The 24,269-nt window shown below is 37.8% G+C and overlaps 1 protein-coding gene across 4 annotated transcripts; it reads left to right on the top strand.

The window, feature by feature from the left end:
* The first annotated feature begins 260 nt into the window (after positions 1-260).
* On the top strand, positions 261-24,047 carry CCP110 (centriolar coiled-coil protein 110). 4 transcript variants are annotated; one of them, XM_047838953.1, is made up of 16 exons: positions 261-454; positions 2,047-2,192; positions 4,193-4,348; positions 6,735-6,863; positions 9,731-11,375; positions 13,432-13,559; positions 14,029-14,200; positions 14,959-15,098; positions 15,595-15,711; positions 16,076-16,177; positions 16,363-16,479; positions 18,314-18,387; positions 19,116-19,178; positions 19,873-19,932; positions 20,426-20,511; positions 22,856-24,047. In XM_047838953.1, the coding sequence occupies exons 3-16, from the start codon at positions 4,208-4,210 to the stop codon at positions 22,906-22,908; spliced, it is 3,027 nt and encodes a 1,008-aa protein (XP_047694909.1). In that variant the 5' UTR covers positions 261-454; positions 2,047-2,192; positions 4,193-4,207; the 3' UTR covers positions 22,909-24,047. The 4 variants fall into 4 exon arrangements, with proteins under 4 accessions (XP_047694909.1, XP_047694907.1, XP_047694908.1 ...); XM_047838951.1 differs by having other exon boundaries at positions 13,429-13,559; XM_047838952.1 differs by lacking the exon at positions 2,047-2,192 and having other exon boundaries at positions 13,429-13,559.
* The last annotated feature ends 222 nt before the right edge of the window (positions 24,048-24,269 follow it).

Here is a 24,269-nt window from a genome sequence, read left to right as displayed (position 1 = left end):
CAAGGAACACTTCAGGGGGTTCAGACCTGAGGGGCGTTCTTACAGTAATACATTAAAATTTTACAGGCCCTAGCTTGCAGTGAAGACTACGTTTCCCAGCGTGCACTGCGCCGCCTGCAAGTACTACGCCTTCCATCACTAGGGCAGGGCGCGTACCGCGGAGCGCAATGCACTTTGGGGATTGTAGTTTTTTGCAGGCCCAACCGTTCCAACGGCCCCGGAAGCAGCCCCCGGAAGTGCCGGCCCAAAGAGGTGGAGTCCGGGCGGTGGCGGCGGCAGTGGCGGTTGCCAGGATCCCGCGTTGCCGCCTGAGACCAGTAATATGGCGGGGAGGAGAAGGAGAAGGCGGCGGCGGACCGAGCTGCGCTCTGTCAGTACCAATTGAGCCGTTTGCTTCCTGACAAGGCCCGTGGCGAGGGGGAAAAAAAAAGCTGACGAGGCCGTGGGAGATCAGGTGTGTGCTTAAGGAGGGAACTAGATCCTCAGCGGGTCCCGGCTTTTAGGTCACCGGGGGAGGCGGAATTGGCGCCCTGAGAGCTGAGGGTGAACTCTGTGCCGAACCCGCATGCAGGTGGTGGACCCCTGAGCTTCGAGTCTCTAGAAAAGCGCCGAGTGTGAGGAGACAGGTGCCCGGGGACCAGCGACACTCGGCGCGGAGGTGATGCTCGGATGCTGGTGCTGCCTGGGCCCTCGGGATGGAGCCCCATCAAAGGAGCTGGGGGAGGTGGGCGTGGGGCGCTGGGGGCAAGGCAGAGGGTCCCTAGCAAATAAACTCGAGACAGAGCCATAATCGCCTCACGTTGATAAAACTGGACCGTTTTTCTCTCCCAAGATACTGGCGAGGGAGCGTCCTCAGGGTGTGCACTGGACATTCTGAAAGCCGGTTACCACAATCAAAGGCCCTAGGAGTGCTGTTTACTCTGCCTTTGCGACCCCGGGGAATAAGCTTGAGGCTAATAAAGCAAATTCTCTTGATTGCCCCTGATACTGCTAGGTGATTCCTATTCTGCAGCGTTATAATCCCGGTTCCCTACCCCCAGTTTAGGCAAGTGACAGGCTCCCAGAGATTGATTTGATGGACAGGGGTCTGGAAACAACGAAATGAGGACGGTGTTGTCCCCCTTTCTGTGTTTTAAAGTTACATTTGGATCCTACGAGGAACAAAGCACCGTCGCTACCCTCCCGATATTCATAACCTAGTGACAAAAATCATAATAATCATCCATCCTCTTAATAATAAAAGCAGTCCCCTATACTGGTCCTTTCAGCGTGTCCTGCATTATGCTAATTGCCACACACGTTTTAGTTCATTGAATTATTGAGACAGATACTCTGATTATCCCTGCGTTACAGATGAGGAAATTGAGGCATAGAGATGGTAAGTAAATTGCCAAGAACACACAGCTAATATGTCCCCGAATAAGAAACTTTCCTCTTTATTGCCTATACAAAAAGTTTGTCTTTGGGAGGACTAGGGGGTAAACGAGCAGCTAGCATCCGAAAACACAGCAAGATCTGTTCTGTTACTTGCACTATCCCCTTTAGTGACATTTCTGGTAGAACACTGGTGAGGAGCACCCGTCTATGGGGTTTGCAAAGAGACTCATTTGGAGAAGGGTCATGGTGTAAATGGAGAAGACAAGGCCTGTCTGAACTTGATGCAGCTGAAAATTGTTAATTCAAGTGGACTGGTAATGCCTGCTGGTAAACTGTGGGTAGATTTGTGGTTGGAGTGGCATTGTAGTCAAGGCTCTGTTCAAAAAAAAAAAAAACTTTGCTGACAGGTAATTGTGTGAGAAATGAAGTGCCTTCTTGCTAATCATATAGGATACAATGCTCATTTTTGAAATGATTGCCTTTGCAGTTGAGAGGTACCAGTTTCTTTGGAGAATAGGATCATCCATGAAACTACCAGTCTTTAAATTCCATTCTTCCTCGCTAGCTTCTTTTTTATCTAGTCCACTCTCTCCTTTTTTTCTTCTCTCCTGGTTTGCATTATTGTTTGAACCAATTACCCTAATTCATTTATTCATTACTTTTATCAAGTGCCTACTGTGTGCTGACACTGTTCTATGTAATGGGGATTCAGTGGTGAGCAAGACTGAAAAGGTACCTGTGCTTATGGAGCTTACATTTTGGTGGAGGAAGACAGACAAAACCCAAGGAGATAAACAAGATAATTTCAGATAGTGGTAAGTGCTATGAAAATTGGGAAATAGCAGGGTAATGTGATAGTGAGTAAACGCAGGATTAATTTAGATGGGATAATCAGGGATGGCCTCTTTGAGGTCAGGGAAATTCACATTGAGGCTGAAGGATAGGAAAATTCTTTCATGCTTTAGGATCATTTGGTAATTTCCATAATCAACCATATTTAGCACTTGTATTTGGGTATTAAAAGCCCTATCATATGCCCTAGTTATGCTGTAATAAAAAATCTAACACGGTACATCTGCAATATGCATGACAAACGTGTGCTGTTTAAGAGATTTGAATTTAACTTTCCAAAGCAATTGGCATATCTGTATGAGGTTGTTGAAAGAAAAATAAAACTTGCCACAAAAACATTTTATTCATTCTTTACATTCCCCAGAACTTTAAAATAGAATTTCATACTTTGCTTGTGTATACATAGAAAATAAATATTTCTTATAATTGTATAGTCATCTGTTTACATGCCCTATAATGCTGAATGCGTGGGTTGTGTTAAAAAATATTTTTAAGTATTTTAGTAGAAATGGAGTTGTTTGAATTTCTCTTACATTTTAGCTTCTGCATATTTTGGTTGTTAAGATAACATAATGAGGGTTGAAATCCAGACTAAAAAATGAGGCCTTGGTATGTCATGCAGAAAGGTGGTGTGGTTTTTTTGTTGTTGTTGTTTGTTTTGTTTTTTTTACTTTTGCTTGTTTTATGAATAAAAGCTTGAAAAATAATCTCATTCACACTCCAGTATAATTTTCTTTGAAATTAAACTCACACTTTTCATAAGTTGAATATAGAAATAATTAGAATTGATGGGATGGTAGGAAGAAGTTTTATTAATAAGAAGACTACCAGTTGGTCAAAATTAGCAATATATCTTATTTTTCATAATCAAATCATAATATGCTTTTTCTTCATTTCTAATTATGCTATAATGTGTCCCTGACATTTTAGTGTACTACATTTTTAAGTACCTTAATGCTTAAGACAGTATCATATTCTATCTTATTTCATTGCTGCGTATCCCATATCGTCAATTAAATTTTCCACCCCCCACCTTTTTTGGTTAATTGTTTTAAAGTGAACACCTAAGGGAACATTATTGTATTTTTCTGTTTTCACAGTTCATACCCTTGCTGGTTATGAGTCTGATGTCTCTCTTTTCATTTTCTCTTATTTAAAGGAAACGATGCCAGACATAAAGCTGTGGAAACAGGCAATCAAATATTTAACATTAGCTAAATGAATGAACATGGTGGCTAATCCTTCCTGTTTACCTTGCATTTTCATAGCCATCATCACACTTTTCCAGAAGTTGTGAAATTACTGGGCTGATTGTTTTAAGTAGTTTGGTGGTGCTTAGAATTTTCAACAATAAGATAGTATTATTAAGAGAGCCAGTAGATACTCTGGTTTCCACCTGTGACTGATTTGTCTGGTGACTGTGGAGACCAGATATATTTTCAAGATGTGAAAGTACTAATAGACTTTGAACTTCATGATAACAGAAGAATTTTAAAAGGTAAATATCCTCTTTTATGTAAATAGCCTTTTTGTCTTTTTTTTTCTTTTGGCATTTTTACCTTTGTATGATTTAGTTTTTCTTGTGTAGATAAGTCCTGCTGAGGAAAATACAATATTCTAGTTTATAATCTGAAGTGAGTAAAGTGGTGTAGAACTTTTGTTCCTTTTAAGAATTTTTCCCTGGTGAGTTCTTAGCACTTTTCTAAACAAATCATATTTAAAGATTGATTTATATACATATGTTTGGGAATATTTAGTATAGGAAGCAAGGCTTCACTGGGTAGGATCTTGAGGTGCTTACCTCTACTTAAGAATTCGCTGTTCATCAGTGAAAAAAAAAATTCTGGGGGCCAGTTCTAGGAATTGTGAATGCTAGAAATATTTAAGTGCTCTATAAAATTTGCCAAATCATGAAGATCTGTTTTTCTCAGCACATTGCAAGTGACATTTTTCTCTCTGACAGTGTAATTGTGGGAAGATGGAGGAGTATGAGAAGTTCTGTGAGAATAGTCTCGCCAGAGTCCAGCAGGCATCACTGTCCACGGAGAGCTTTCTACCTGTCCCATCTGAAAGCATCTCACTTATCCGCTTCCATGGAGTGGCTGTGCTTTCTCCACTGGTAAACATTCTATGATTTTTAAATAATCTTTTTTTCTATACTGAGTCACTAAGGTAAGTTTACAGAAAAGCAAAAAAAGGGTTATAAACATTGAAAAAATGCTTCGTATTCATAATTAAATATAAAAGAGTTAGCGTTTTTTCATCTACTAGATTGGCAAAAATCTGCTAAGACCTACCGTCTTATCCTACATTTTTTCTGAGAGAATCAGCTGATTTTATTTTTTGGAGATCATTTTGGTAGTGTTTATCAGAATTTGAAAGTATATGTAACCTTTGATTTAGCAATTCCATTTTTGGGAATATCTTACACTTATACTGCTCTTTGTGCCCGAAGAAATACATACAGGTTATGGTAGCATTGTTTGAAATATCAAAAGATTAACAAACAACGTAAATGTCCAGTAGTGGACTAGTTTAAAGACTGTGGTCCATTTTATAGAAATCTCATACATGCCATTGAAATGAGTACAATAGACCTACATGTGCAGGCATGGAAGGATCTCCACAGTCTATTGTAAATCACTGCACACATCGTGCTCTCTGGAGCAGGGTAGAATAGTGCTTACAAGCCTGGCTCTGGAGCCTGCTGTCCTTGGTTTAAATCACTGCTCTGCCACCTACCTGCTGTGTGAACTTGCAGGTCCATTTTCTTTTCTTGTACTTCTTTTCTTTTTTCTTTCTTTCTCCCTCTCTCTCTTTCTCTCGCTCCCTTGCTCTCTTTCTCTTTGTCTCTCTCCCCCTCTCTCCTTCCCTCTCTCCCTCCCTCTCTGCCCTCCCCTTCCCTGTTTATTTAGTTATTTTGAAAGAGAGAGCATGAGCATGGGAGGGCAGAGAGAGCAGAAGAGAGGGATAATCCCAAGCACGCTCTGCAATGTTAGTGCGGAGCCCCATATAGGACTTGAACCATGAGATCATGACCTGAGCCTGAATCAAGAGTCAGATTCTTAACTGACTGAACCACTCAGGCCACCCGCATTTTCTTTATTTTTGAAATGAGAATAAAAATAGTGTCTACTTTAATAGGACTCTTTGGAGAATTAAATGATCTAATACATGTAAAATGCTTAGAACACTACTTGGATCATAGGAGGTACTCAATATATGTTATATAACAGGAGGTTCAATATATGTTAACTATTTGGGTTTTTATATAAGATTCTTTTTCTTAGGAATGATAAAGGAATACAGGATGAGAAGGAAGACACACTTTTCATTGTAAACTCTTTCATACTGATTGAATGTTTTTAAAATGTGTGTGACTTTATTTCAAACCAGAAAATTAATATAATTGAAAGAAATTGCATGAAAAAAATTTTTTTATATAACAGGAGGTAAAAGATCAATATTTTCTGCCAACTTTTTGTAATGACATTTTCAAACATACAGAAAAATAGAAAGGGTAGTGCAGTGACTCCTCACGTGTATATCATCTAGATTTAATAATTTTTAACACTTTTGCCATCTTTGCTTTATGGTGTTTGTGATTTTATATATATGTAGATGTGTATATATACATACATACTTTTTTTTTTTTTTGCGGAGCCATTTGAAAATTGAAGCCGTATAACAATTTTCTCTTAAATGTTTTGGTATAAATATTCTAAAAATAAGATATTCTCCTACATAAAATCCCCAATACCATCATCACATACTAAGAAGATTAGTAATAATTTTAATAGCATCTAATATTTTGTTCATATTTAGATTTCTCCATTTGTGTTCAAAATGTCTGTTATACTATTTTTTTTCCTAATCTGGGTCCAGTCAGAGTTCAAAAATACCATTTGCTTATTGTGGTTTTTTTTTTTTTTTTAAGTTGATTTATTTATTTTGAGAGAGTGAGAGAGAGGAGAGAGAGAGAGAATCCCAAGCAGGCTCTGCACTGTCATCACAGAGCCCAACCTGGGGCTCGATCTCATGAATTGTGAGATCGTGACCTGAGCCAAAATCAAGAGTCAGACCCTTAACTGAGTTACCCAGGAGCCCCCAAAAGGGCTTATTTTATTTCTCATTTTAGAGCATTGGGTAAGTGAACAGGTTTTTTTCTTTCTTTTTAACTTTTTTATTCAGTCGAGAATAATTTACATGCAGTAGAATGCACAGATCTCAAGTTCATTAGAACTTGAGTTCCATGAGTTTTCATGAGTTCCATGAGTTTTCATATATGGCGTACATCTGTATAACTCACACCTACACAGAACATTCTTGTACCCACAGAAAGATCTCCCATGCCCCATCCTCCTCATTACCCCTCACTACTGCTCAGATATCTTTCCCTGTGGTTTTATCTGTTCCATGTTTTAATCATTCTGATTCAAAGCCTTCTGATTTTATGATATTTTCATATTTATGAGAAATAATTATATATTTATGATGTTTTGCAGCTTACCATTGAGAGAAGGAAGGAAATGCAACAAGAAAAGCAGAAAGCACTTGATGTAGAAACAAGAAAGCATGTAAATAAGAAGAAAGATTTACTGGCTCGTGTCCAGGAGATTCTTGAAAATGTTCAGGTGTGTAATGTAGGCTTTTAAAAATTATAATTAAGAAATCATGAGGTAAGCATTGATGATAATTTTTCAGAAATATGTTTGCACTTACTAGTTAGTTATCAATATATTTTACTATAATGTTTGAGAAGCTTTGTAGTTTGTAATATTCCATTTCAGCTACTCCAAAGAACACTCACTTGCTTGTTAGTGATGCCTAGTACTTGAATCAGAGGGTACTTAGACAATGGAGCCCTACCCTGAATATAATTGCTTATTGTCTGTGTCTTATGACTCTAAAAACATGGAGTTCTCAGTGACAAAATGATAGAATCGACCATTGTGGTTTACCTCTGAACTAATCAGACTATTGACTCAATGACCTTATTCTCATTCTCTGCTAAAGTAAATAACTGCCCCCAATTTTTTTTGGTGAAAATTACCCTCTTAAATACACAAATGCAATTTAGATTAGATAAGTAGAATTGTCTACATTCATCTTAGATCCAAATAGAAACCATTTAAACAATACATTCATGCTGTTTGCAATTATTTTTATTTAGCTGAATTTAAATTTGTATAAACAATTTAAGGTCTGGATCATACTAAAAAAAACCCAAATGAATTATGTTGAACAAATTATGTCTACCATACATAGCACTGTTCTGCAGGCTACATTTAAAATTTTCTTCATAATCTTAAGGGTTTGCAGTCTGTATAATTCATACTAGATGACACATGTATAATGAACCTGAGACTATTTCCCACCAACTGCTACCTTCATTTCTCCGTGGGTAGTAATTTAATTTGCAGATTATAATTACTGTCCATATTAAGTTTAAGGCTCATTTTAGTAGTGTACAAAATCATAGTTGCTGTATACACAAATGTGAAACGTGAGGTATTTTAAGAAAACATTTTATTTTACTTAAACCTATGAATATGTTCCTGGGTTTGGTGAGTATGTATCACTTTTGTTTTATTTTGATCCTGAGGTTGTGACTAAGTATACTTTGTTGTACTGTTTATTGCATTAGTACCTGGAAACCATTATATGTCTTGGGATTTGTAAGGTAAAACAGGAGTGCCATATGGTCTAGGGAAAAAACACATACACAACGACCTAAAAATCTTAAAAAAAAATTTTTTTTTTAATGTTTATTTATTTTTGAGACAGAGAGAGACAGAGCATAAACGGGGGAGAGTCAGAGAGAGAGAGGGAAACACAGAATCCGAAGCAGCCTCCAGGCTCTGAGGTGTCAGCACAGAGCCTGATGCAGGGCTCGAACTCACAGACCATGAGATCATGACCTGAGCCGAAGTCGGACGCTTAACCGACTGAGCTACCCAGGCACCCCTAAAAATCTTTTAATATTCAGGATTCTGGAGTCTGTATTGATAATATGATAATTTCTGTCAGCTTAACATATACTTGTATAATCTTTAAAAACCATCCTAGTTCACTTTTTATTCTTTTTTTTAACGTTTATTTATTTATTTTGGGGGGTTGGTGAGCTGTGTGCATGGGGAAGGGATAGAGAGAGAGGGACAGAGATAGAGAATCCCAAGCAGGCTTTGCACTTTCAGTGCAGAACCTGATGCAGGGTTCAAACTCACAAATTGTGAGATCATGACCTGAACTGAAATCCAGAGTCGGGCACCCCCTAGTTCACTTTTTATTCTTTTGCAAAGTCAAATGATTTAGATAGAAAGTGTAATTTTAATTTTTTCTGTTGGATCTCTTGTGTATCAATTGTTCTCTTAATTTGGATTTTTTTTTTTTTTTAATGTTTATTTATTTTGGAGACAGAGCACAAGTGGGGGAGGGGCAGCGAGAGCCAGAGACAGAATCTGCAACAGGCTGCAGGCTCTGTCAGCACAGAGCCCAACCTGGGGCTCAAACCCACAAACCATGAGATCATGACCTGAGCTGAAGTCAGACACTTAACCAACTGAGCCACCCAGGTGCCCCTGGAAAAAAATTTTAAATGTTTATTTATTTTTGAGAGAGAGAGAGAGTACGTGTGAGCAGGGGAGGGGCGGGGGAAGGTAGAGGATCCAAAGCAAGGCTACCATCTGACACCAGAGAGCCCGATGTGGGGCTTGAACTCACAAACTGCAAGATCATGACCTGAGCTCAAGTTGGACACTTGACTGACTGAGCCACCCAGGTGCCCCTTAATTCAGAATTTTTTTTACTTTTGCTTGTTGCAAAACTCATTAACAGGTTGCTGTTTGAAAATGGCCATCGGTTAATCAAATTGAAGTTTGCTTTAATGATTTGGATTTTAAATTGAAAATTTTATTTCTAAGTAACTTAAGCCACATGGCTGAGCTTTCATTTACTACAAATTTGCCTCATCATATAGAAGGATTTTAGTTACAATGTTTAGTTTTAGTTACTACAAAATATGTTAGTCTTTGTTAAAGAAGGAGTCATCTATGTAAGAAATTTATTTGCTATTTTAACTCATACCTTGGTATGCTTCGATGACAGCTTTCATAGGAGGAACAGCTGGTGACATTAATAACATGTAAGCCAAAAGAAAGTTAATGAGACTCCTTCTATTCCAAGATTAAATTGCACATGGATATATGAATATACGTGTATACCCATACACATACATACATACATATTGTATCAGATTAGATAATCTCCTTTTTTTTCTTTTAATCTTTAAATAAACAGGCCAGAATGACCAATGGATATTTTTTATAGTAATTTGTGCTCCCTGTGATATAGGACACAATAGAAAAAGGTTATCTTAGTTTTTGTTTGTTTGTGTTTTCAAATATTAGAACTCTGAATTTTCTATTTCAATTTTATTTTAGAAAACAAAGGCTTTTTTTGTGTAGTAAGGGAATATTAATTTTTAAATTTCCTTTTTCAGGTTAGAAAAGCACCTAATGCTAGTGATTTTGATCCATGGGAGACTGAAACGGTTTACTCTAATTCAGAAGAGAGAAATCTGAATGTCCCTGCTATGTTTCCAAATATCTTGCCAAGCCCTACTGAACACTCTACTTTAGGAAAGTCTGAAAAGATAACTGGAATTTTGCCACTGAATAATGAGGACCGATTTAAATTCAATGGGATAGACTTAGCTAGGGACTCAGAAGAATTTAATTCTCTGAAGCAGTGTGATATTTCAGATATTAGCCCTGCGGAAAACGAAGCTTCTGTAAAAACCCCCTCAGCAACTCCACAGGAGACTCTTACATCTGATGGTCTCTTGCCAACACATGAAGAACCGGATCCATCACTTTCGGAAGTTACTCCAGATCCCTACATAATGAGTCTTCAGAACCTGATGAAAAAGTCAAAGGAATATATAGAAAGAGAACAGTCTAGACGCAGTCTGAGAAGTAGTGCAAAGAGGAGTGTTAACGAGAGTCATTCAGATAAAGAGAATGATGCTGGTAAAGTGACTGACTATGGAAAGGAAAAGGCACAGTTGACTGGCAAACACTGTGGTTCAGTTATTCCTGACAAACCAAGCCTTAATAAATCAAATGTTCTTCTCCAAGGTGCTTCCGCTCAAGCAAGCAGCATGAATACATCAGTTTTAGGTAGCTTTTCTAAAGTGGACATACCTGTACGAACTGGCCATCACACTATTTTAGATCCTGATTCTGATTTTAAAGTCATTCCCACTTTTGTTACCGAAAATAATGTTATCAAAAGTCTTACTGGTTCATATGCCAAATTACCTACTCCAGAGCCAAGCCTGAGTCCTAAAATGCATCGAAGGCATTCTAGACCATCATCAGCATGTCATATACTTATAAATAACCCAATAAACGCCTGTGAGTTAAGTCCTAAAGGAAAAGAACAGACGATAGACTTAGTTGTTCAAGATACTGAGGAAAAAACACAAATACCTGAAACTGTGCCAAAGTTACCAGTTGATTTAGGAGTTTGTTCAAGCAAGGTTTATGTCACCAAAAATACATCTGAAGCCATACAGGAAGTGGTTTTAGGTAAATCAAATCAGGTATGTCAGTCTTCAGGAAATCACCTAGAAAATAAGGTTATTCATGGACTTGATGTCATGGAAGGTCACTTACCATGTGATGGGAGAGGACCACACAAAATGGATAGTACATGTACTGCGATGCCAAGATCGCATGAGCCGTATGCCACCGGTCAGTGTGTAGTGAGTCAAAACTTTGGACCCATGAATGCACTCAAGTCAGCCAATGTGTTAGAGAAAAACTCCTGCAATTTACAGATGGAACTGAATAAGTCTTATGATGTAAAAAACCCATCTCCTTTACTGATGCAAAACCAGAATACCAGACAGCAGATGGACACCCCTACAGTGTCCTGTGGAAATGAACAATTTTTGGATAACAGTTTTGAGAAAGTTAAACGGAGACTTGATTTAGATATTGATAGTTTGCAAAAAGAAAACTGCCCTTTTGTCTTAACAACCGGAATAACTGAACAGGAAAGGCAACATTTGCCAGAAAAAAGATACCCTAAGGGATCTGTCTACATCAACAAGAATAAAATGTTAGAAAGTAGTTCCAAAGGTAAGGAAACTCTGAAGTGTTTGATACCCTCCCAGCAGATGGCCCCTGTATTTAATACTTTTAATTGACATTTTGAAAAACAATAATTGTCTTCATTTGTTCATCAGGATATTTAATTTCATTTCTCTTGTCTGATAACATATCATTAGCTATAGTTTATTGCCATTTGATAGGCTTTCTTAAAGGATTTTCTTTTTTTGAGAGAGAGAGAGAGAGAGAGAGAGCAAGCAAGCACACAAGCAGGGGAGGGTCAGAGGAGGGAGAGAGAATCTTAAGCAGCCTCCATACCCAGCTCTGGCTGACACAGGGCTCGATCCCATGACTGAGATCATGACCTGAGCTGAAATTAAGAGTCAGAAGCTTAATGGACTGAGCCACGCAGGCACCCCTCTTCAAGGATTTTCTTATTTAAAATGTGAATCTTTCACAGTTCACTTTGTATCACAGAGAGTATTGTTAATGACTGGAGGAAAAAGTTCTTGCATGAAACATCACTCACGGTTTTAATCTAGTGTATTACTATGATATTTTCTTTTTGGACTGTGGTTTCTAATATTTTCATCAGTCCTTTCATTTGTAATGAGCTCCTCATGTAATTGGTCCTTCAGGGAACACCTGAACATCAAATTATTAGAGAAAAATCACAAGTCCCTGTGAGTAGCGTTTCAAGAATGGCATCTTTATTGATAAAAAATATTTCAAATTTCTTCCTCATCTAGTGTTATATTAACAGCAACTTGTTAAAACATGCCTTCTTCATTAATCCTTATTTTGTTGTCATGGTTCATCATTCTTCATTACTGATACGGAAGATCTGAGTCAAGTAAATGAAGTTCTTGGACATAAACATTTCAGTTCTAATGTGATAAATATCTTCCTAAAAAAACCTTCACATTCTGTAAAGTTGCACACTATGACAGGGTTTATAGGACAAATAGGGTTTTAAGGCCTGTGTAACTTTATAAGAACTTTAATAAATAAACGTCAGTCGATATCTGGGGAGCCAACCTGGATAATCCAGACAGACAGTACAGCATGGCTGGAGGCTGTCCCCATGAGTAGCAGACACCCACAAAGCCAACCATGGTGCAGTTCTGGCAGTGCTTTAATAGGGGTGAGGCCAGTCATGGAGGTAGCCGGCTTGCTGTCAGATGAGCCCCTGGACAGTGCTCATTTATGAAATTCTTAAGGTAGAGCTGAATGATCTCTCACTATTGGTTGTGTGGTTGGGCTAAGGAGCTTTTTCCTTTTTTGCTAAAAGTTGTAATTCTAGCCCTGCTTTTCTAGTCCCTTTTGCCTATGAAAAATTGCACATGAACAAATGCAAACTGTTGTAAATGAATACAATGTATTTAGGAACAAATTATGGGGGTACCATAGAAGATAGACAGTATGCTTATCTTCAGTGACAATCATTGACTGTATATTCGGAAAGAATAATTCTTTGAATTTTGTTGAATCGTGATGGATCCATGAATATGTGCTATGTCTGTGTAATACTTGGTATTTCAACATTTCAGAGTGGCTTACCCCTTTCTATTCAGTAAGTTGTATAGTTGTAATGATTTAATACATTTTTTAGTTAGTAATTCTGATATATGTAATTTTAATTTCCGATGTGTTTTGGAACCTGAAGCTGAGAAGCTTTGCACTATCAAAGGAACATTTATTTAAAAAACCAAACCAAAACAAAACTACAAGCCACAATACCAGAGATCCTGGGGAAGAACAAGAGTCAGAAGAATAAACAGATGAGAATCACATCTTGAGGTTAATTTGAGTGAGGAGAATCCAGACTGAACACATGGTCTTGGCTCCATCAGTTCAGATCGTGATGCGATCTGTTGAGCGTGGATGGTGGTGACACACAGGCCTTTATTTGGTAGCATGCAGTGAGGGGAGGGGCAGAGGATGTGGTTCACAGTGGGGACCTGGCTGTGCCTTGATTGTGTCATGTCAGATGTCGGAATGCTCTTTGGTCAGAAGCATAATTTAAATTGTGTATCAGATATTAGTAAATTTTCTAAATTTGAGGGTATGTGTTTCTTTTCAGAAGGCGAGGAGATATTAAAAAGCAAGATGTTAGCTTTTGAAGAAATGCGGAAGAGACTAGAAGAACAGCATGCCCAGCAGTTATCACTACTCATAGCTGAGCAGGAAAGGGAACAGGAAAGATTGCAAAAGGTGAGGAATTAAAATGTAAGGACATGGGGCTGGTAAGTGGAAGTTAGCCCAGGATATGTGTGAGTTTTGGTCACACGTTATGTATAGGATACTTGTAGTTTTTCCCCCTGTATATCTTAATCTAAGGGGGTGATTGATTTTGATACATGGATATTGCCGAATTGTGAGGTTTGATATTTAGCTTATCTAAAAATAAATGCATAATTTATCAAAAGGAGACTTCCGATTCCTTGACTCAAAACGTTTAATATTTTTCAAAGGTATTTTATACATAGATGCTGAAATATGCATTCTGCATGAGTGTATTGAAGGGGAAGAATACTTGTTTTAAGATTTCACGTGAGGTAGGAAAACTTGAAATTAATCATTTGCTGATAATACCCCATTACTTTTAGCTAAACCTAAAATGGTGGTATTTTGGGATATAATTAAAAGATATAGCAGGTTATAATACATGGTTAATCTACAGGAAATAGAAGAACAGGAGAAAATGTTAAAAGAGAAGAAGGCAGCTGAAGCCTCTGAATTGGGCATTCACAGTGCAGTGGACTTAGAATGGAGAAAAGTGAGTGACTCTGGTTTGCTGGAAACAATGCTGTCTCAAGTGGACTCACTCCATACTTCAAATTCAAATAGTTCTGGTAAATGTTTTTAGAATTCTCTTCCATTTGGGAAAGTTATCCCACAGCAAGGTATTTTATTTGGCACACTTTAAGGCTATAGCTCTGTTCTTTTTTTTTTTTAATGTTCATTTTTGCGAGAGAGAGAATGCATGCATATGCAAGCAGGGGAGGGGCAGACAGAGGAGACAGAGTAGCTGAAGCCAGCTTTGTGCTGACAGCAGAGAGCCTGATGTGGGGCTCAAACTCCTGAACCATGAAATCGTGACTTGAGCCAAAGTCAGACACTTAACTGACTGAGGCACCCAGGTGCCCCCAAACTGTAGCTCTTCAAGTAATTTTATTTACCAGTAACTAGTGAAAAATGAAATGATGGCAGATCAAAGACTAGTGAGCAGGTGTTCATGAGAAAAGCCACCTCAGTGAGGAAAATACTAGGAAATTTGACTCAGAGCCCAGGCTTTGTTTATTCATGCAGCAGGTGATGTGCTTTAACTGAAAACAGTTTGCCATCTCCTGAGTGATCTTGAATTACATCTAATTCTTCAGACCCAGCAAGAGCATATCTTCACATCTTCAATTATCCAGAGATGCTGTTTGTGTTGAGAAGCTCCATCTGGTGCATAAGCTTAAAGTCCATAAATATTTTAAGTCTGCACATGGATTAGTTTCAGAGGCGGTTGTTCTTCTTAGTGAGTCATAAGTGTTTATTTGGACATTCTGCATATTCTGATTATATAATATCAAGTATAATACTCTATGTATATTTATTTTTCCAGGTTTCACGAACTCTGCCCTACAGCATAGCTTTGGTTCTGCAAATGAAGCACCCTTCTACCTCTGGGGATCATCAACTAGTGGCTTCACCAAACTCTCAGTAACAAGGGCTTTTGGAAGGGCCAAAACTAAATGGTCTCAGGTGGGCATACTTCATGATATTTGTGTATCCGTCTGTCTAGTTATATTTTTTAAAGAGGTACATTATCGGGGCGCCTGGGTGGCGCAGTCGGTTAAGCGTCCGACTTCAGCCAGGTCACGATCTCGCGGTCCGTGAGTTCAAGCCCCGCGTCGGGCTCTGGGCTGATGGCTCAGAGCCTGGAGCCTGCTTCCGATTCTGTGTCTCCCTCTCTCTCTGTCCCTCCCCCATTCATGCTCTGTCTCTCTCTGTCCCAAAAATAAATAAACGTTGAAAAAAAAAAAATTAAAAAAAAAAAAAAAAGAGGTACATTATCTTAGGTTGTACAAATGGGGACAGATATTTTTGCCATACATCAAATAGCTTAGCTTTTGTCAGAAATGAAACTACACAGAGCACACATATGTAGAAGAATTTAGCTTATTGTAATAGATTGGGAAAACATCTTGAGTATAATGCTCAGATCCTCAAATAATTGTATCTGTCTTATTTCTTCCAGGTTTTCAGTCCAGAAGTACAAACAAAATTTAACAAAGTAACTGCAGTGGCAAAAGGATTTCTAACTCGTAGGCTTATGCAGACAGATAAGCTAAAACAACTTCGCCAAACCGTAAAAGTAAGAAGCTTGTCCATTGTTTGTATTTCACTTCTGTCTCAGTCTCCTAGTTCAGTGATAGCTAGTCACTAGCTGGAGTTGACCAGTTCGTTCAGAACTTAGGCAGATCCAACATTTTTTTAGTCACTGCAATAGAGGCAGTTACAGAAATCTGATTAATCTCAGTCTGATAATTTTTTTAAATATTTAAATGAAGTAGTTTGGGTATTTTTGTCTTGCTTTAGAGATTATGTTTGCCTTCTGATAAGTAATAGTTTTATGTTCTCACTGATTTTGAATTGGCTGAGAAAAAATCAAAAGAAAATTCCAGTGATCATCAATCTTTCTAGAAGAGTGGTTTTTGAAGGAGCATTTCTTCTTCCAGGACACTATGGAATTCATAAGAAGCTTTCAGTCAGAGGCACCATTAAAGAGAGGAGTTGTCTCAGCACAAGATGCTTCTCTTCAGGAAAGAGTGTTAGCTCAGGTAAATGCCCACATCCTGTAGGCTTTTAGGGAATGGACATTTATCTCTCTCCCTTCATTTCACCACTGAAAATAGGTTTCCATTAAAACTTTAACCTTTTTCTCTAAGTGAAAGTGCATAGACTATTACTAAATTCTAATCTCATCTTTTTAAATGGGCACAATATTTTCTTCTTTTGAACCTAGTTGCGAGCTGCCCTGTATGGTATTCATGACATATTCTTTGTAATGGATGCAGCTGAGAGAATGTCTATTCTCCATCATGACCGAGAAGTTCGCAAAGAGAAAATGCTCAGGCAAATGGTATGTTATCTGATTTTTTAATGAATGAGTGAAAAAGAAAAACTCTATTTCTTCTATGCTCGCAAGACACTTCTGATACCAAATGTGTGAGGTTTTCCCCCACTCCAGCAGGGTGTCCTACAATTCAATTCTGATTCTTTCTACTTGGAGTTAAGAGTCAGATACTACAAGGTAAGGAGGCAGTTAAGATTCCCCCATCCAAAGTCTCAGGTTGTCACTTATACTTCTGACCGACCAGCTTTAAAACAGGGTTCCCACAACCCTGTCTTTGGGTTTGATAATTTTCTAGAGTGGCCTACAATACTCAGGGAATTTACTGGTTTATTATATAATAAAGGACATAATTAAGGATATAGATGAACCACCAGATGAAGAGATAGATAGGGCAAGGACTGGAAGGGTCTTGAGGGCATGAGCTTCTGTCTGCATAGAGGACATCTTCCTGGCACATGGATGTGTTCACTGCCTGGAAGCTCTCTGAACGCTGTATTTTAGGTGTTTTTATGGAGGCTTTCTCATACAGGCATGATCAATGATTAACTCAATCTCCAGCCCTTCTCTTGTCTCTGCAAGATAAGAAGCTAAGGCTGAATGTTCCAAGCTTCTACTCAGGCTTGGTCTTTCTGATGAATAGTCTGCACCTGGGGGCCCCCCAAAAAGTTGTTCGATTAGAACAAAAGATGCTCCTGTCACCCAGAAAATGACAAGGGATTGGAGCTGTGTGTCAGGAACTAAGGTAAAAAACCAAATATTAGAACAAAAGATGCTTCTACCAGGGCACCTGGGTGGCTCAGTCAGTTAACTGACTGTCTGTTGATTTTAGCTCTGGCCTTGATCTCAAGGTTCATGGGGTTGAGCCCTGCATTGGGCTCTGCACTGACAGAGTGTAGCCTCCTTGGGACTCTTTCTTTCTCCTCTTTCTCTCCCAAAATAAGTAAGTAAACTTATTTAAAAAAAAATGTTTCTACTCTTTCACTCAGATTTGCAAGGGTTTTGGGAGCTCTGTGTTAGGAACAGGTGTCAAAGATCAAATATTAGCAGGAACTAGGGGCAGAGACCAATATATTTCTTATTTCACAATGAGGTTCTTCTGGGTTTGGGGTAATTGATACTAAATCTCATTCTCTCTTTTTTTTTTTTTTAAGTTTATTTTGAGAGAAAGAGTGGGGAGGGGCAGAGAGAGAAGGAGAGAGAGAGAGAATCCCAAGCAGGCTCTGGGCTGTCAGTGCAGAGCCCTACGCAGGCCTCAATTCCACGAACCATGATATCGTGACCTGAGCCAAAATCCAGAGTCTGACACTTAACCTAACCGACTGAGCCACCCAGGTGCCCCTCATTCCCTATTTTGACTTCAGCAGCTTCCCTGCAATTCTTAAGCACAGACAATCCCCAGGATTACCAGCAACATGCAACTCTGATGACAGATTTAAAAGAATTGCATATTGTTTTGTGATTGGATTTTGGAGTTGAAGCTTTGACTGTTGTTTGGATGGCTTATAAAAAACTATCACTGGCTCCGCATTGAATTTCCTTGAAACTATCATGTAGATTTTGCCTTTTTTGGAAACCAGAGTTATTTGAAATATATCAGGGTGTTGGAGGAATGTGGTTTGAGTCATTGGTCTTCATGTGGTAGCCAAAAGAAAAGCCAAGTTTATTACTTCATTGGGAAAAATCATTGTAATTATTAACAAATTGGACTGTTTCAGTTCTAAAGACAGACTAAAATTCAGAATGCTAGTAAGAGAAGATTTTCTGTGCAGTTTGAGATCATCCTACATTATTTTAGTGGTATTACTGGTACCATTAAAGCTTTTTGTTTTGTATTTTAAAGGACAGAATGAAAAGCCCACGAGTGGCCCTGTCAGCTGCAACACAGAAGTCTCTCGATAGGAAGAAGTACATGAAGTAAGTGTACTTCCTGTCACATCACATTAATCCAGTTATTGCCAAACCAATTAATTTTAGTCATCTATTGGTCTCTTTGTGTATTCAAATTAGAAAAAAGAACAGTTCACTGAGCTGAGAAATCTCTTTTTATATAAATAGTTTTATTACTCAGGTGATAAAATCTGATTTAATCTTTAGGTAAAACATATAAACTACTAAATTTGACAGTGTTCAACTTGTGTAATCGATAGCCATTCAGCCTTAAAAATAGTTAATCTTTATATTCACTGTCAATTTTACTTCTTTTGGATATATTCTTTTTTTTTTTAATATTTATTTTTGAGATAGTGCCAGCAGAGGAGGGGCAGAGAGAGAGGGGGACAGAGGATGTGAAGCAGGATCCCAAGCAGGCTCCATGCTGACAGCAGTGAGCCTGATGCGGGTCTTGAACTCACAAATTGTGAGATCGTGACCTGAGCCCAAGTCGGATGCTCAACTGACTGAGCCACCCAGGCAACCCTGTAGTCTTTTTCTAATATGTGAAAGACTTCACGGGAGGGAAACCTAATGCAAAGTGACTATCATTGCAAGCTGCTTCTTTCTGGAAAGTAGTCTCTGGTGTGCTAGTACAGCTGAGTAGTACAAAACTTGTAAATGATTTGTTTCTGTCATCGTGTATCACATCTGTAAGGGTTTTCTCTCCCTTTCTAAATACATTGTGTGTCCTTATTTTTATGTTGTGTTAGAGCTGCTGAAATGGGAATGCCAAATAAGAAATTTCTGGTTAAACAAAATCTTTCTGAAACAAGGTGAGAAAAATTACTTCATCTCTGTGAGAAGCTATTTATTTATTTAAAAAAAAGATTTTCTTTGTAAATGCCAAGCTTGCTCTTTGTTGAGTTATTTCTAACTTGACATCAGCAGAACACTCCCAGCTGATTGGAGGACTGAAGAATGGCCAAGATCCATATTAACACTAGGTCATGTAGCTGGCTATATGACAGACCACACGTCTCAGGACCTTTCTATAGGACATGCTGTCTTGGGTAGAAATTTGAGCCCCCGATGTCCTGAGTTCAGCTCACAGTCTAGGACTTACTTAGGATAATTATTTAAAAACCTTAGAAATCTAGCTTAATATTTCAGACCTGTTTTCTACTTTTACAAGAGTGATGTTACTTCCCTTGGATGTTTGAAAGGAAAAGTTGGTTTTTGTGAAGCATATAAATAAACTATCTAACACACAAGAATTAAACACTTGAGACATCCAGACAAAAACCTAAGATTTGGGCTCTTGGTGAAAAAAATATAAGTACCCTATTAATATGCTTCAGTCATTGTGATTTGCTCCGTGGTATTACATTGTTATATCTGCATAGATGACCAGTGTCACCTCACTGTTAATCATCTTTCACCTATTTAAAAAATGGGGGGGGGGGGGCGGGGATAACTGAATTTATGTCAGTCTCTTCTGAATTAATTTTTTACTTACTTTGTTAACAGAGTCCTTCAGCCAAACCAAGGACAGAATGCACCAGTTCATAGGCTACTTAGTAGACAAGGGTAAGAATGCCACCCCTGAGTATTTAAAAACATCTAAAGCAAGATGAGCTTTGAGAGGGAAAAATAATTTAGTATCTTTACATAAAGGATATCTATTTTACAAGAGTGATTTGTTTTATAGCATTGCGAAGATCTTTTAAGTTTTGTGCTCCAAGATAATCCTTTGGTGTACTGTTGTGTATTATATCTTAATTACCATCTTATGTTGGCATGCTTTTACTTTTCATTTCATACCATTTTGCTCATTAAGTATTGTAAGCATCCATATAGTAAGTTCAGCATCACCAAAGTGATCCTTCCAACAAAGTATAAGCCTTGGTTCTAGTCTCCCGATGAAGGAAAGCGTAGCTTCCTTGCTGTGCGCATTCGTGAGACTTAAGTTCTTTCCAAGCATATTTGCACTTTGAACTGTTGCAGTATGGTTGCTTTCTTTGAATGTTGAACATTTAGATCTTGATGCAAGTGACTTATTAATTCTTTTATATTCAATTAGAACCCCTAAGACATCAGTGAAGGGGGTTGTGCAAAATAGACAGAAGTCTTCACAGAGCAGAGTGCCTAACAGAGCGCCTGTTTCAGGTGTGTAGCAAATGAGTTCTTCAAGCCCATTCAATAGAAGGACGTGCACGAGCTGCCCCACGATGCAGGCCATACGAGTGCAATGTCTTGTCTTTCCTTGCCACCATAATTTGGGCATATTCACAGTCATTCCTGCTAATGACCACCGTGTTAGTATTTTGTGGCGGTCAGGAGACCTTGGTAAAACTGTGTGTCCAATCTTGGCTTCTGTAATAATCCCGTGGAAACGCTATACATTTTTTTAATCTGAAAAATCTGTAGAATTGTATGTGCCTAATTGAGAAAACCTTTTTATAAACGAGTAAAGTATAATAATCTGATGCCTAAATCTGTGCATGTTTGTTGAGCTTTGGGGCAGTGTATCACCCAGGAATATTTGTATCTGCACATAAAGTGATGAAAAATTTCTCCCTCTGGCCACAAGATCACATGTGAATATGCCAGGCGGGAGGGGGTAAGTTTTGTTTCTGTTATTTTGTGGATTTTAAATTCTGTTTATGGTGGCAAGAAGACAAATTTAATATGAAACTCATGCCAAACTTTTAAGCTAATGTTTTAATATTTGGTAGGTGTCTTTGTTAAGATACTTTGATAAGCTCACCAAAAATTATGTGATCCATTAAACATACTTTCAAAATGCTTTGCTTTAACTACACTTCTTTCTAAACATTTAAAAGAAACCAAAAATTAATCACTAGGCAATGAGTTAATCATTTTAATCTTCCCATTAATATACAATTAATTACTAGGCAATGAGTTATTTAATCAATTCTAATCTTCCCATTAATATACAATTAGGCATATTTAGAGCTTTTATTACTAACTGATTTCCTCCAAATTAGGAGGGAATGAACAACATAAGAAATTTTTTTTGTTATTGCCATTTGTTCACATAAGTTCAAAGAGGGAACAAGATACTGAACATAGCTTTGAAATGATTGCTGACTTTTTGCATGTATGTAGTGAATTTAATTTATAATGTTGCACTTGTAGAGGATAATGTAAAAGGTCATCTTTTGGAAGCCACTGTGAGTGACAGTCAATGGAGGTGTTTTAAAGGGGGTTATGTAGTTGAGGATTCTGCTTCCTCCAGAGGTGGTCAGAATCACCTGGTTTGAAAGGTAACTAGGAGAAGTCCAAGCAAACACCAGATCTGCGGCTTGTGAAGTTATGTGGGATTTCAAGACATTTTCAATTTTTTCCCATATTAGAGTCACATATTGTGATAAATTCTGGCCAGCTGGCAGTTGATTGAGGAGTTAGTACTGTTTTGCGTGATATTATTTATTGCCACAGTGACTACTCTCCATGTTCTTGTCTCATGCATTTCATCTCCACTGTTTGTCCCTTGTGAATTTGTAAGAAAAAGAGCCAAGTAATACTCAACAGTATGAAGGATGAATAGGAAGTCACATTAGGAATGGAGTAGAGCAGTCAGTCATGTCCTCAAGTTCGATGTTTAGAACTATTGTGGTTTAATTGCATTGCAACATAATTATAAATACAAATGAACTTAACTCTTAAATGAACATGTACAATTACTATGTATCCAAACAAGTACAAAATTTCTTTCCTATTTTTCTAAAGATTTATTTATACCTGAGTGCCTAGACAATTGAAAAAGACTAACGATTTTATCATTGTATGTAAATTGAAAAATTATGGTATGACTGATTAAGATTCTAAGTATGAATCTCAACCCAGGGACCCATAGTTGCAGTTGAAAAGATTTTTCTTTCCTGCTTAGATTCTTAGTGGCTTGGATTGTGTTACAAACAAACTTGAAACTTATGCTTTAGTTTGATCCACATGGAGAATGAATGTTTATTAAGCAATTGATAGAAAGCTAGTTTTTTTTGTGATGACAGACTTTCATACTCTAAGATTGGAGTAGAATGCCAAGGGCTTACAGCTTGCTGCAGAGCACTTAAAGTTTATAGTTCTTACAAACTCAATTGCAATCACTGATCGTATGTTTTAAGACCTGTTTGGCTCATTTGATGTCTGGTGCTTGACTCAGGAGTTTATAGTGAAATTCAGAAACCACTAATTAAAGCAGAGTCGGAAGCAGTATGGCACAGTGGTTATTGGGTCAAACAGCAAATCAGGTGTAACTGGGTTCTCAGAGTATCTGTTACTTAGGCAAGTGACTTCCTCTCCCATGTCTCGGCTGTATTCTTAAAATAGTAGTAAGTTTCTACCTTGGGATTATGTTATGTAAGGATTAAATATAATAATGTACATTGCCTAGCTCAGTGCTTGGCATTATATAGTAAACACTCATTAAACGGTATTATAAAAAAACTGACATTGAGAAATAATATTAGTTTTGCTCTATTTTTAGGAGCATATGCAGGAAAAACCCAAAGAAAGCGGCCAAATGTTGCGACAATTTAAGAAGACAACATTCGTTAGGATAACCAAGGGGTGGATGGGAGGTTTCATGCATACAGTTTTCCCTGCCCAGGACTTTTTATTTAAGCCTGGACTGTTTACACAGGCAAAGTGACATCAAAGGGCTGAGCAATTATCTGGGCAACTTGATCAGTCTGGTTAATTCCTTCCCTACACCGTCATTTTCCTCTTAATTTTAGGTTTGGGTGAAGGCACATTAGTATTTAGTAATTGACCATCTCTTTGCTTAACCTGTACAAACCTAAGTTTGTTTTCTGTAGCCAGATGTCTGCAGAGAATGTTTTTGTAAACTTAAAGGGCATTTGGATTTATTTCTATAAAATGTCAAAAAGGTGTGATAAATTACAAATTAAGTTCTCAAATATAAATTTCATTCATCTCTGCATACTGATTGCTAAATTTGATAAGTTAGATACTGTTGTATTTGAGGGGAAATTACTGCAGAAGGATGTTTTTCTCCTGGTTTATGTAACTTTAAAAACTGATTAATCTCTCTCTCTTCATATTCTTGGATTTACGGGATAACCACATAGGAGAAAACACTCGCCTGCTGATTGTGGTCCACCCCAACTTTACCATAGAAGTGGTTGGGGGCCACTGCTTTGATCAAAGTACATTCCTCTTAACAGCTAGTTGTCTTGTGCAGATATGTTAGGTTTAATGTATGTTACCCCAGTACTCTTGGAAACACTTCTCCTAAATCATAAAATCTTTCTATGGAGGGTAAAAAATTAGGGGAGATAGCACAATCTTCTGGAATGTAGTAGCACCTAGGAGTGAATCAGTGCATCCATTTCTGTAAAATAGAGTAACGCTGCATGCGCTTCTGTTTTCTTGGTGGTCTGCGTCTTGTCTTTCTTCATGGTCTGCTCTTTGTAGCTTGCTTGATTTAGGAGAGACTAAAGGGCTATATAACAACAAGTTCAGATTTGCAGATGGAACAGGAATATTGTCAAGCTGAAGTTATGCATTACTGAGGAGGCACTGTCGTTTAAGGTTTTCATCACTGACATATTCATTTAAAATATAAACCAAAAAATGTTACCAAGGGAACATGATTTTATGAAAGTGAATGCCACTGTTAATTTATCATACCATTTCCAAAAAGGGCTTTGTGCTTCTCACATAAAATCGGGACTGTGTACATTTACTCTTTCTAACTTGAATTTTAAAATGATACTGGTATTTTGAAAATGCAGACTGTATATATTCTTAATATCCTTTGAAGAAGGTGGAGATAAAGATTGTTTTCTCCAGTTTTCGGCCCTATTTAAAAGTTAGCTATTACATCCAGCTGTAGACCGTAATAATCTACCCAGGGTGTAAACTTGATTTTCTTTATT

This window comes from Prionailurus viverrinus, chromosome E3, assembly GCF_022837055.1.
Source record: "Prionailurus viverrinus isolate Anna chromosome E3, UM_Priviv_1.0, whole genome shotgun sequence".
NCBI classification, from domain to species: Eukaryota; Metazoa; Chordata; class Mammalia; order Carnivora; family Felidae; genus Prionailurus; species Prionailurus viverrinus.
Note: the sequence above shows the minus strand (reverse complement) of the source record. Positions and strands in the feature narration are given on the sequence as shown.

Coding starts and splice junctions, on each gene's coding strand:
- CCP110 (XM_047838952.1), top strand. CDS start 4,208: ATGGAGGAGTATGAGAAGTTCTGTGAGAATAGTCTCGCCAGAGTCCAG. Junction 18,388..19,115: donor GATAGGAAGAAGTACATGAA/GTAAGTGTACTT, acceptor ATGTTGTGTTAG/AGCTGCTGAAATGGGAATGC. Junction 19,933..20,425: donor AGGCTACTTAGTAGACAAGG/GTAAGAATGCCA, acceptor ATATTCAATTAG/AACCCCTAAGACATCAGTGA.